This window comes from Sminthopsis crassicaudata, chromosome 1 (assembly GCF_048593235.1).
Source record: "Sminthopsis crassicaudata isolate SCR6 chromosome 1, ASM4859323v1, whole genome shotgun sequence".
Taxonomy (NCBI): domain Eukaryota; kingdom Metazoa; phylum Chordata; class Mammalia; order Dasyuromorphia; family Dasyuridae; genus Sminthopsis; species Sminthopsis crassicaudata.
The window spans coordinates 158471734-158485037 of record NC_133617.1 but is presented as its reverse complement, the minus strand read 5'-3'; the positions used below and the strand labels follow the sequence as shown (position 1 = coordinate 158485037).

Sequence of the window (13304 nt, the reverse complement as noted above, 5' to 3'; positions counted from 1 at the left end):
AAACTCTTATACCAGAGCTTGTGGCCTCAGGCAAGTAGGGACCTTAATTACAGTTCCAGGGTGGAAACAAGTTCTTGTGGCTCCTCATGGGCTAGAACATGTCATGTGAATAGTAACCACACTTCTTTGTAGATTGTACTATCTTGAAAGAACTGAAAACTTATAGATTCCCAGAATTAGCTCTGAAAAAATCCTGAAGCTTGGGACAGTGCTGCTTCCACCTTGGGAGCAGAACCCTACTTTACAATCAAGTTAAAAGTTAAAAACAAGCAAACAACAACAAAAGAACCTGCCATAGAAAGTTACTATGGAAATAGGAAAGATCAAAACCATAATCTCGAAAGAAGACAACAGAGTCAAAATTGCTATACCCAAAGCCTGAAAGAAAAAAAACTGCATTAGTCCTAGGCCCAAAAGGATGTCTGGAAAAGCTCAAAAAGGATTTTAAAAATTAAGAGAGTGAAATGAAATAAGTGATGCAAGAAAATCATGATAAAAGACTCACTGACTTTGTAAAGTTAGGCAAAAAAAACAGAAAAATGAAGAAAATAATACCTTAAAATAGAAGGGGTGACTTACAGGAGAACAGAGTTCTTGGTTTCTGTTCAAGAGAGAAGACCTGGAGGAGGACCTATGGTCAGAGACACCAAACCTCAAATCCCAGGGCTAAAGGTGAGTAAACTGGTTCTTTAGAGGAGGATACTGAAGCAAAAAAAAAAAAAAAAAAAAAAAAAAGCCTCTCCTACCCTAAAGTGGTCACCTGTCCAAAAAAATTTCATAGAAGAATTCAAAAAATATTTTTAGAAGATAAGAGAGGGGCAGAACCAAGAGGCAGAGAGGACATACGCTTCATTCTGAGCTCCCTTCTACCCTCACTACTGACTACCTAATTCAGCCTCAGAAATAGTGCTTGACTGGTAGAATCCACAAATATTGGAATTACAACAAATTATCTGCCTAAAATCACTTGGAAGATGGTCAGAAAAGGCCTGTATTGATCAGGTGGGAGGAGGCCAGTGCAGGCAGGGAGACAGAACACGGAGGCTTACCTAAGCTGAGCAGACCAGGGGCAGGATGCAGTCCCCACTGGTGGAGAATTTGAAGGGAGGGTTACCACAGGTTGTCTGCTCTGCTTTGATTGCAAAGCAGTAGATCAGCAGAGACGTTGCACAAACACCAAAGGAAGAGTGTACACCAAAACGCCAGAATTTAACAGAACCTAATCACACCTGTCCAGCTGAGAGTGAGCCAGCATAATCACAGTGCAGCTACACAGAGCAGGGCTCTGCCCAAGGCAGTGACACTTCCACTGCTCAGCCACTTGTCCCAGGGCAGCTGCAGTTTGCAGTCCACAGTCTGCAGCAGGGGCTTTGCTGGGGGCAGTGACACTTTCCATTGCTCAGCCTCTCAGCTCATCCCAGGGCAGCCTCTGTTCCCACAGGGGGTTCTGCCCAGGGCAGTCACACTTCCACGGCAGTGTGGCCACTCTTTGTAGCCTGTTGCCTGGATAGCTACTGTCTACCTGTCCCTGTTCTATAGAGGAAGCTGAGAACCTCGTTGTCCTAAAGGCAGGCCCTAAGGGCTTTTTAAAAAATGAATAAAAGCCAAATGATTTTTAACTATAAATAGCTTCTATACAGAAAGAGAGCAGATTTCCAACCCTGAGGAGACAATCTCCAGATAAAAGCCCAAAGGGGAATATAATCTGGTCCCCATCACACAAAGCTCTCCTAGAAGATTTTTAAGAAAAGATCTTAAAAGAGAGTTAGAAGAAAAATGGGGAAACTAAAAAAGCTCTGTAAGAGAGTATGGAAAAGGCATGTAACTCACTAAAAGAAAGATTTGATAAAGCTGAAAAAGAAAACAACTTCCTGAAATGTGAAATGGAAAAAGTAAAGAATTCTCAGGGAAATAGAATTTGTGAATTGTAAAATATAAAGAACTCCCTGGAAAGTAGGATTTGTGAATTGGAAAAGATAAAGAACTCCCAGAAAAGTAGGATTTATGAATTGGAAAAAGAAAATAACTCATTAAAAAAAAATTTAGTGAAATGGAAAAAAAATTCCACAGAGAAAAACTCATTTAAAAACTCAATTGGACATATATAAAAAGAAGTAAAAAAAAATTAATGAAGAAAAGAACTCATTAAAAATCAGAATTGAACAAATAGAAATGAATGATGCATTGAGACATCAAGGACCAGTCAAACAAAACCAAAAACAAAACAAAACAAAAAATGAAAAAATAAGGGAAAAAATTGTTAAATATCTACTTGGAAAAACAACAGACCTGGAAAATAGACCTGAAGATTATTGGACTTCCTAAAAATTATGATGGAAAAAAAAAAAAAAGAGCCTAGACACTATTTTACAGGAAATCATCAAAGAGAACTGCCCAGATATAATAGAATCAGAAGCTAAAATAGGCATTGAAAGAATTCATCGAACACCTTCTGAAATCCCCCCCCCCCCCCAAAAAAAAAAATAAAAACTCCAAGGAATATTGTGGCTAAATTTCAAAACTATTAGACTAAGGAGAAAAATATTACAAGTAGCCAGAATAAAACAATTCAAATACCAAGGAGCCACAATAAGGATCACTCAGGATCTAGCAGCTTCCACACTAAGAGATGGAAGGGCCTGGAATATGACATTCTGTAAGGCAAAAGAACTTGGAATGCAGCCAAGAATAAATTACCCAGCTAAGCTGAGCATTTTCTTCCAGGGAAGAAGATGGACATTCAATGAAACAGGTGAATGGAATTTATTCCAAATGAAAAAACCAGAGCTAAACAAAAATAATCTGACTTCCAAATATAGGACTCAAGAGAAGCATAAAAAATAAAAACAACTCTTGAGAACTGTATTTCTGTTATGGGTATATGTAAATAACACATGTATAATTTGATTTTACTGTTATAATATTTTTTAAAAAAGGAGGGGGAAGTAGAAGTGGAAAGGGGATTGAATCAGAAAAGGGAAAAGGGGAGATAAAAAGACGGAAATTACATCCTACGAAGAGGCAAAGGAAACCTATCATATCTGAGGGAATTAAAGGAGGGGGAGGAACATTGTGTGAATCTTTCATCAGATTTGGCTCAAGAGAAAATATTAGACATATTTGGTTTACAGAAAAACTTCTCTCACCTCATTAAAAAGTGGGAGAGGGAAAAGGAAAAAAGTAGGCTAAATAGATGGGAATACAAAAAAAAATAAGGGAAAGGAATAAGAAAGGTGAAGGGACTAAAAGGGGGTTAGAGGGAGAGCTGCATGAGGCAAGTGGTACCCATAAGTTTAATCCTGGGAAAGGGGATAAGAAGGGAGAGGAAAAGTATAATCTGGGAATAATAAGATAGCAGGAAATATAGAATTAGTAATTTTAACTGTACATGTGAATGGGATGAACTCTCCCATTAAGCGGAGGTAGATAGCAGACTGGATCAGAAGCCAGAATCCTACAATATGTTGTTTGCAGGAAACACATTTAAAGCAGGACGATACATTCAGAGTAAAGGCAAAAGGCTGGAACAGAATCTATTATGCTTCAGGTGAAGTAAAAAAAAGCAGGGGCAGCCATCCTGATCTCAGATCAAGCAAAAGCAAAATTTGATAGCTAGATAGAGTTTCCTTCCAAGGGTAGCATAGACAATGAAGCAATATCAATACTAAACATATATGCACCAAGTGGTATAACTTCTAAATTCCTAAAGGAAAAGTTAATAAAGTTGCAAGAAGCAATAAGGAATAAAACTATAATAGTGGGAGATGTCAACCTTGCACTCTCAGAATTAGATAAATCAAACCACAAAACAAATAAGAAAGAAGTTAAAGAGAAAAATAGAATATTAGAAAAGTTAGGTATGATAGTTCTTTGGAGAAAACTGAATGGAGACAGAAAGGAATATATTTTCTTCTCAGCAGTTCATGGAACCTATACAAAAATTGGCCATATATTATTACATAAAGACCTCAAAATTAAATGCAGAAAGGCAGAAATAGTAAATGCATTCTTTTCAGATCACGATGCAATAAAATTATATTCAACAAAAAGCTAGACCAAAAAGTCATTGGAAACTAAATAATCTCAAGCTAAAGAATGAACAGTGTACAGCAAATCATAGACACAATTAATAATTTCACCCATGAGAATGACAACAATGAGACTAACATACCAAAATTTGTGGGATGTAGCCAAAGCGGTAATAAGGGGAAATTTTACATCTCTTAGAGGCTTACTTGAATAAAATAGAAAAAGAGAAGATCAATGAATTGCGCTTGCAACTTAAAAAGCTAGAAAAAGAGCAAATTAAAACCCCCCAGTCAAATACTAAACTTGAAATTCTAAAAGTAAAAGGAGAAATTAATAAAATTGAAAGTGAAAAAAAATCTATTGAATTAATAAATAAAACTAAGAGTTGGTTTTATGAAAAATCAACAAAATAGAATTGCCGGAGTTAGCATTTCTAATACAATATTGAATAGTAATGGTAATAGTGGGTAACCTTGTTTCACTCCTGATCTTTTTGGGAACAGTTCCAGTTTATCACCATATGATGGTTACTGACAATTTTAAAAACTCAGTAGCATCTATTTAAAATTGTCTGTAAACAAATAGAAAAATATTAAGTGCTCTTGGATAGACTGAGCAAATATAATAAAGATGACAATACTACCTAAACTAATCTATTTACTTAGTATTATACTAATCAGACTCCCAAGAAACCATTTTAATGACCTAGAAAAAATTCATATGGAAGAACAAAAGGTCAAAAATTTCAAGAGAACTAATAAAAAAAAAAAATCAAATGAAGGAGCTTAGCTGTACCTGATGTAAAACTATATTATAAAGTAGTGGTCATCAAAACCATTTGCTATTGGCTAAGAAATAGACTAGTTGATCAGTGGAATAGGTTAAGTTCACAGGACAAATTAGTCAATAAGTATAGCAATCTAGTGTCTGACATACCCAAAGATCCCAACTTTTGATAAAATAATTCACTATTTGACAAAAACTGCTGGGAAAACTGGTAATTAGTATGGCAGAAACTAGGCATGAACCCATACTTAACACCACATACCAAGATAAGATCAAAATACGTCCATGATTTAGGCATAAAGAACAAGATTATAAATAAATTAGAGGAACATAGGATAGTTTACCTCTCAGACTTGTGGAGGAGGAAGGAATTTGTCACCAAAGAAGAACTAGAAATCATTATTGATCATAAAATAGAAAATTTTGATTATATCAAATTAAAAAGCCTCTGTACAATCAAAACTAATGCAAACAAGATTAGAAGGAAAGCAGCAAACTGGGAAAGCATTTTTATAGTTAAAGGTTCTTATAAAGGCCTCATTTCCAAAATATATAGAGAATTTACTCTTAATTTATAAGAAATCAAGCCATTCTCCAGTTGATAAATGGTCAAAGGATATGAACAATTTTCAGATGATGAAATTGAAACTATTTCCACTCATATGAAAGTGTTCCAAATCACTATTGATCAAAGAAATGCAAATTAAGACAACTCTGAGATACTACGCCACACCTGTCAGATTGGCTAAGATGACAGGAAAAAATAATGATGAATGTTGGAGAGGATGTGGGAAAACCGGGACACTGATGCATTGTTGGTGGAGTTGTGAATGGGTGGCAGCCCTTTTTGTAGTTGCTAGAAACTGGAAATTGAATGGATACCCATCAGTTGGAGAATGGTTGGGTAAATTGTAGTAGGAATATTATTGTTCTGTAAGAAATGACCAGCAGGATGAATACAGAGAGTCTCGGAGAGACCTACATGAACTGATGCTAAGTTAAGTGAACAGAACCAGGAGATTATTATACACTTCAACAACAATACTGTATGAGGATATATTCTGATGGAAGTGGACGTCTTCGACAAAGAGAAGATCTAATTCAGTTCCAATTGATCAGTGATGGATAGAATCAGCTACACACCCAGAGAAAGAACACTGAGAAAGGAATGTGCACTACTTGCATTTTTGTTTTTCTTCCCAGGTTATTTTTACCTTCTGAATCTGATTTTTCTTATGCAACAAGAGAACTGTACATATCTGCACACATATATTATATCTAAGATATACTTAAACATGTTTAATATGTAGGAGACTGCCCACCATCTAGGGGAGAAGGTGGAGGTAGGGGGGAAAAGTTGGAACAGAAGTGAGTGCAAGGGACAATGTTGAAAAATTACCTATGCATATGCTCTGTCAATAAAAAGCTATAAAAAAAGAAAAGAAAAGGTAGACACAATTTGTAGTAACTATATAGGCTTTCTTGAAATGGAAATTTTTAAATTGTTTCATGTTCTGCTGTGCATATGTCAATTTTTTTATTTCATTTATTTTCCTCTTATTTAAATATAAAATAATTTTTTAAGAGAATAAAAAAAACCTGAATAGGCCAAGTGAAAGAGGTATAAAAATGTACTGAAGAAAACTACATAAAGGAGAATTGACAAATGGAAAAGGACATACAACAATTTACCAAAGAGAAGAATTCCTGAATAAATAGAATTGACCAAATAGGAAAGGAGATATACAAGTTAACAGAAAAAAATAACTCCTTAAAATTTAGAATTGGGCAAGTGGAAGGTAACGACTTCATGTGACACCAAGAAACAATAAAACTAAGTCAAAAGATTTTTTCTTTTTTTAAGAAAATTTTAACTATTGCGTTGAAAAAGTAACTCATCTTGAAAATAGATCAAGGAGAGATAATTTAAGAATTATTAGACTACCTGAAAGCTATGATTTTTAAAAAAGAGCTTGAACATCATCTTCTAAGAAATTATTGAAGAAAACTTTCCTTTTCTAGAAGCAGATGGTAAAATAGAATTGAAAAATCTTATTTATCCCCTCCTGAAAGAGAAACCAAAATGAAAACTTGTAGAAATATTATAGCCAAATTTCAGAAATTTCAGCTCAGAGAGAAAATATTGCAAAGCTGCCCCCCCCCAAAAAAAATAGTTTGAATATCATGGAGCCACAGTCAGGATACCCTGAGATTAAGTATTAAAGAATTGGAGGGCTTGGAATGTGAAACTCCTGAGGACCGAGGAGCTGGGATTATAATCAAGATTTACCTACCCACAAAAACTGAATATATTCTTTCTTGGGGGAAAAATAAATGGATATTCTGTGAAATAGGGCATTTTTAAAGCATTCCCATTAATAAAACCAGAGTTGAATAGAAAAGTTGATTTTCAAATTCAGTACTCAAGAGAAGCATAAAAAGTAAAGAAAGAGGAAATTATAAAGGATTCAATAAATTATATTCCTAGATGGAAAGATAGTTGTAATTTTTTTTTTTTTCCTTCCTGAGGCTGGAGTTAAGTGACTTGCCCAGGGTCACACAGTAGGAAGCGTTAAGTATCTGAGATCAAATTTGAGCTCGGGTCCTCCTGAATTCAAGGCTGGTGCTCTATCTATTGCGCCACCTAGCTGCCGGATAGTTGTAATTCTTAACAACTTTTTGATTACAAGGAGGGCAGTTACAATGAGCATATATAGAAAGAGGCCATGAGTATAAGTTAAATATGATTGGATATCTAAAAAATTAAGAGATGAGGTAGGGAAAGGAAAGGTGGAATGAGTTGGATTATCTCTTATAAAAAAAGTTTTTTTTTTTTTTTTTTTTAAAAGAGGTTTTTACAGTACAGAGGAGAGGAACATTTGAACCTTACTCATACACAGATAGAAATTGATCTTACCCAATAGAAGGAGAAAGGTATAAGAGAAGGGGAACAGAAAGCTGTAGAAAGGGAAACAGCTTTGGGGAGAATGGTAATCAAAAGCAAAATATTCATGAAAATATATTTTGAAGAGAGAATATGATAAATGGAGGGGAAATGGGTTGGAGGCAATAACAATAATAATTGTGAAAAAATTTTAGAGCAAGTTTCTTTGATAAACAATTCATTTGTTAGATAGAGACCACTAAATCAAATGCATAAAAATAACAGCCATTCTCCAATTGATAAACAGTCAAAGAATATGAACAGTTTTTAGATGAAGTATCAGAACTATCTATTGTCAGATGAAAAAAGTTTTAATTTACTATTGATTAGAGAAATGCAAATTATTACCATTTTGAGCCGATATCTCATATTTATGTGAATGTGACAGAAAAGATAAATGACAAGTGTTGTTGAAGATGTGGGCAAATTGAGATATTAATGCATTGTTGGTGGAGTTGTGAACTATTTCAGGTATTCTGGAGACCAATTTATAAACTGGGTTCAAAGAGCTTTAAAATTATGCACAACCTTTGATCCAGCAATAGTAGTCCTGTGTCTGTATCCTGAAAAATTAAAAAAAAAAGAAAAAGAACTAATATTTACAAAAAATTCTTATAATATCTCTCTTCTAGGAGCAAAAAAAATTGGAAATTGAGGGGATGTCCATTAATTGCGGAATGGCTGAACAAGTTGTATATGATTGTAACTGAAGACTGTTGTGCTATAAGAAATAATGAACAGAGGATTCTGAGAAAAACTTGGAAAGTCACATATGAATTTAAGCAAAGTGAAATGATCAGGACCAGAAAAACATTGTACACTGTAATAGCAGTATTGTGATCAACTAAATGACTTAGCTATTTTCAGCAAGACAGTAATCCAGGAGAAATCTGAAGAATTTATGGCAAAAAATGATATATATCTACCTTTAGATAAAGAACTGACGGGGGTCTAAATGATGGAGGTCAAAGCATACTTTAAAAAAAATTTTTTTTTGCCTTTTTTTTTTTAATTTGGAAGAGGGGTAGTTATGTTTTCTGTTATAGCATAAATAAAATAGAATATGTTTTATATGATAGAACATGTATAACTGATATTAAATTGCCTTCCTTCTCAATGAGTGGAAAAAGGAAGAAAATAAACTATTAAATATATCCCCAAAATGAATAAGGAAAAATCTCAAAAGATATAAATTGAAATAAGAAACTGAAATAAGTAGAACCATTAAACACAATAAATCATATTGTATATTCATCATGACTTAGCTATTTTCAGCAATATAGTGATATGAGATAGTACAGAAGGACTTAAGATATTAAAAGTTACATGTAACTGAAAAAATAAAATTAAATGTAAAAAAAAGAAAATTGTAGTCAAGAATAAGTGAAGCTGAATTTTTATCTTTGCATTATGTAAGTTGTAGTTGGTTTTGGAAAGGACATTAAAAATCACATATTTGTGTATATACACATAAATACACTCTTTAACCTCATTTTGCAGGTGACAAAATTGAGACCCAGGTAGGCAGACACTCCTGAGATCATATAGGAAATGTATGTATGAACCATGTCTCAAACCTAGGTTTCTATTCTCAGTTCACTTCTCTTGTCCATATCAAAAAAACATTCACTTAGAAATTTAGTAGTATAAATAAAACTTTAAGGATGTGTTGACCTGGGATTGCCCTTTTTTTTTTTTTTTTTTTTTTTGGACTTTTTTTTCCTTTTGTTTCTCAGGCTCATAGATCACAGATTAAGTGCTTATAATAGTTAAGTCTTATGGAACTTATTTAATATTTTAAAACTTATTTTGCCATGTTGTCAAACAGGTTTTAGCAACTGATTTCAAATATTTTACAAGCCCTTATATGTATTAAAATACAGTTACTACATAAAGAGAATAAACTTTTTAACCATATTTGAATATAATTATAAATCATTCTTATGTAGTCATTGGCTCTATCCTTATTTATCATGTTTGTCATTTCAGGTTCCTGTTTGTAGAAGTAACTAGCAATATTTATCTTAAAAATACACTGCATTCTGTATTTTAGATTATTTTATTAAAACTGAGTTTCCCTGACACAGAATTTGTGAGGTTTTACTGTTCTAGGAAGGGCAGCTACGTTAATGAAGTTCTGGGCTTGGAGTTGGAAAGACTCCTTTCTTCAAATCCAGTTCTAGATACTTACTAGCCTTGTGACCCTAGGCCTTGTTTGCCACAGTTTCCTTATCTGTAAAATGAGTAAAAGGAAGAAATGGTAAACCACTCAAGAAGCTACAAATGGAAGGTCTCAAAGTCAGACATGACTGAAAATTGTTAGGATTACTAAGTGAGAACTCAGGTTGTCTGGACAGTGACAAGGTGAGAATTCAGGTTGTCTGGACAATTACAAGGTGAGAACTCAGGTTGACTTGATAGAAGGAGCAAGCTCATTGGCTGAAGTGGTTTTTCCCACGCCCATTCTCTGGGAGGATAAAAGAGACAACATTGGGCCTGGAGAGCAGATTGGACTGGAGAAGGACAAGAGTTAAAGAAGAGAAGACTCTGCACTACATCTGGCTTGACGCAGCTCTCTGCAGGAAGGGAAGTCAGTTCTCTAGAGGAAGAAGAATCTGTCCAAAAGATTTGAGTAGACACAGCAGATCTCTTCCCGGAGAGTGATCTGGCAGCTTCTGGAGACAACAGCACACTACAGAAAATAACCATAAAAACAGTTAAACTAAAGAAATTATTAGGGGATTAATAATAGGTTAGAAAGCACTGGACTTGAATTTGAGAGAGACCTAACTTCTAATCTTTGCTGCATATTAGCTCTGTGATCCTAGCTGAACCTTGGTTTCATCATTTGTAAAATGGGAATAGTTAATTTTGCAGTGTCACAGTCTGGTTGTAAGAAAAATGTTTATAAAGTAATATTAATGTATCTTTTTTGTTCTGATTTTTTACTATAGGAATGTGACACCTCAGACCACATTGGAATTTAGAGTATGGAGTCATCATACTTTAAAAGCAGATGCATTATTAGGAAGAGCGACAGTAGACTTGAGGCAAGCTCTTGAAATACACAATAGAAAATGTAAGTCTTTTGTTTTAATTTCTGTTATTTTATTTTATGTTATTATTTAAGTTTGAAAAATTTATGTGAGCAAGAAGTCAATTGGTTTATTTACTATGAAGGTTTATTAGTATATGAGATAATTATTTGTTTTTTAAAAGTGAATTTTAAAATTACTTTTACCTATATGATTAATTTATTGAATAATTTAAATTCTCTAACACTAGCTTTCATTTATTTTTAGATGCAAATTTGAGCAAGCAGGGGAGTGGGAGGAAGGAAGGTGACTACTAGTAGGGTGTAGGGTGGGTCTGGTGTAAGAAAGACCTGAGTTCAGATCTCTCCATAGACACTAACTTTGTGACCGTTGGCAAGCCACTTAACCTCCATTTGCCTCAAATAGCTAAACTGTAAAATAGTTATCATATTGGCACGTACCTCACAGGGTTGTTGTATAAATCAAATGAACTAACATTTAAAAAATTCTGAGTATAGTTTCTCAGAGTATAGTTTTCTGAGTGCTTCGTGAATATTCTTATCCCCTTACCTACTCAGCTTTGATGGTTATTATTCTAGGCTTTGAGCCTATATATTCCTTTGCCTTCTGGAATATCATTTCCAAATTCTCCACTTCTTTATAGTGTTGGTCTGGCCATCTTGATTGTGTCTACTTAAAAGTACTTTTTCTTTGACTTGGAATTTCTGGATTTCTGTTGTTCTTGGGAGTTTTCATTTGAGTTATCATTTCATTTTAACTCTTCTCGCTGTTTTCCAGGTTAAAATTTTGTTTTATTTTTTGTTATGAAATAATTTCCTTTTTTTTTTTCTCCCCCCCTTCCCCCCAGACTTAGGAAGTCATTGGCTTCTGTTTGGTCTGTTTTAATTTTCAGGGAGTTTGATGTTTGTGCAGCATTTTGTACCATTTGTGCCCAAATTATTCATTCCCTTTTCATTTTCTTTTTTGTTCTCATATCTCCTCCAATTTTTTCTTCAAATAATATCATTGCATTTATTTAAAACATTAAAAAAAATTTTTTTTTTAAACTCTTGCTTCATCTCTTCCAGAAATCCAGGTTGAGGTTGTGTCCAGGCTTTTTTTTTCTCTGAAGCAATGCTGTCAGATGTTTTGGAGTCATTCTTTTCTGTTTTTGTATCTTGATTGTCCATTTTACCATAATGGCTCATTATTATGGGATTCTTCTCTCCTTCTCCCGTTCCATTTTTCTAAAAACTTAAGTCTTGATTCTGCCATTCTTCTGGAGGGAAGATCTGGGCTAATCCTATTGTAGCTTTCTTGGGGTGTTGAGTATTGTGTTTTTCCAATGTGTCTAAAACTGGCTGGGGACCTGCAAGCTGCTTCCAAAATGGTTTGATACATGGTAAAGTCTGATTGTTGCCCTCTCAATCTGAGTTCTGCAAAATCCTGTGTTTGGGTCTGAGTAAGAATAGAATGCTTTTGGGTGCCATCTCAACCGCCAGCTGGAATGCTCTTTTAGCTTAGGACATTCAGAATTGTAGGCTCCTCTTCTGCCAGGGCTTGTATCCTTGTTGTAACTGTAAGCTGCTTTAATATTTGGAAGTAAGACCCTGCTTTGCACCTGAAGTGAGAGCCACATGGCGGCTGCTGTTGGCTGTTGGCTTTTGAACTTCCTTCTTTCTTTGTATATCACATAGGGCCTCCATATAGTAGAAAAAATGCTATGACATTGAATAGGTCCCTATCTTACTCTACCCTACATCTGTTATCCAGGACTGGGTAAGAGATAACAGAATTGCCATCTGGTACTTGTCCTTATTGCAGTGCACCATTGTGGTTTGGGGGATGTCTCAGTAGGAATCTGAGATCTTTTTCTCTGGTATACAACTTCTGCTTTGTATCTATTGCTTCATGCATCATGCTCCTGGCCCAAATCCTTGACCAGTGTCCCAAGTCTTTTCTGATTATCTCTCTATAGTAAATTGGACCGATTAGAAGACTAACATTTCCTCATCAGGTTTCAGGCTGGTGCATTTTCTAGATTTGTTAGTTTGTGGAGAAGAACTTGAATATATTGCTTCCTATTACTCTTTTATCATCTTAGCTTCACTTGTCATGTTAATTGAATTTAAATTTATTTTAAGTGTCTAATATCTAAATTATCTTGAGACAATAGTTTTGTTTAGTGTTATTTGATGGAGACAGTTGTGTGGCCCAAAATATCTTCCCCTGTCATCCTTTATTTAGGACTAATTTCTTCCTATCTATCCTGAATTTTCTTATGCATTAGCTTTATGCAAGAAACATGTGGGTAGTTTTTCTTTTTAAATAACAGACCATCTCTGACTTGTTTGTTAATTTAGTAGAGTATGCTGTACTTTATTATACTTTATTTATAGTGTAATAAAGAGAAAACTAGATTCAAGCAAAAATTTGTTTTTTTCAAATATTGCCTTGTCTAATGGACCACAACAAGCTGTTTAATCTCCCTGACTGTTTCTTTATGTGTA

The 13304-nt window shown here is 34.4% G+C and overlaps 1 protein-coding gene across 5 annotated transcripts in view; it reads left to right on the top strand.

Moving 5' to 3' along the window:
• WWP1 (WW domain containing E3 ubiquitin protein ligase 1) overlaps window positions 1-13304 on the top strand; it is a 155285-nt gene that overhangs the window by 85109 nt on the left and 56872 nt on the right. For all 5 annotated transcript variants that reach the window (XM_074270174.1, XM_074270166.1, XM_074270193.1 and 2 more), the window contains one exon: window positions 10714-10838. In XM_074270174.1, coding sequence (XP_074126275.1) covers window positions 10714-10838 — 125 coding nt within the window. The remainder of the gene's footprint in view (window positions 1-10713; window positions 10839-13304) is intronic.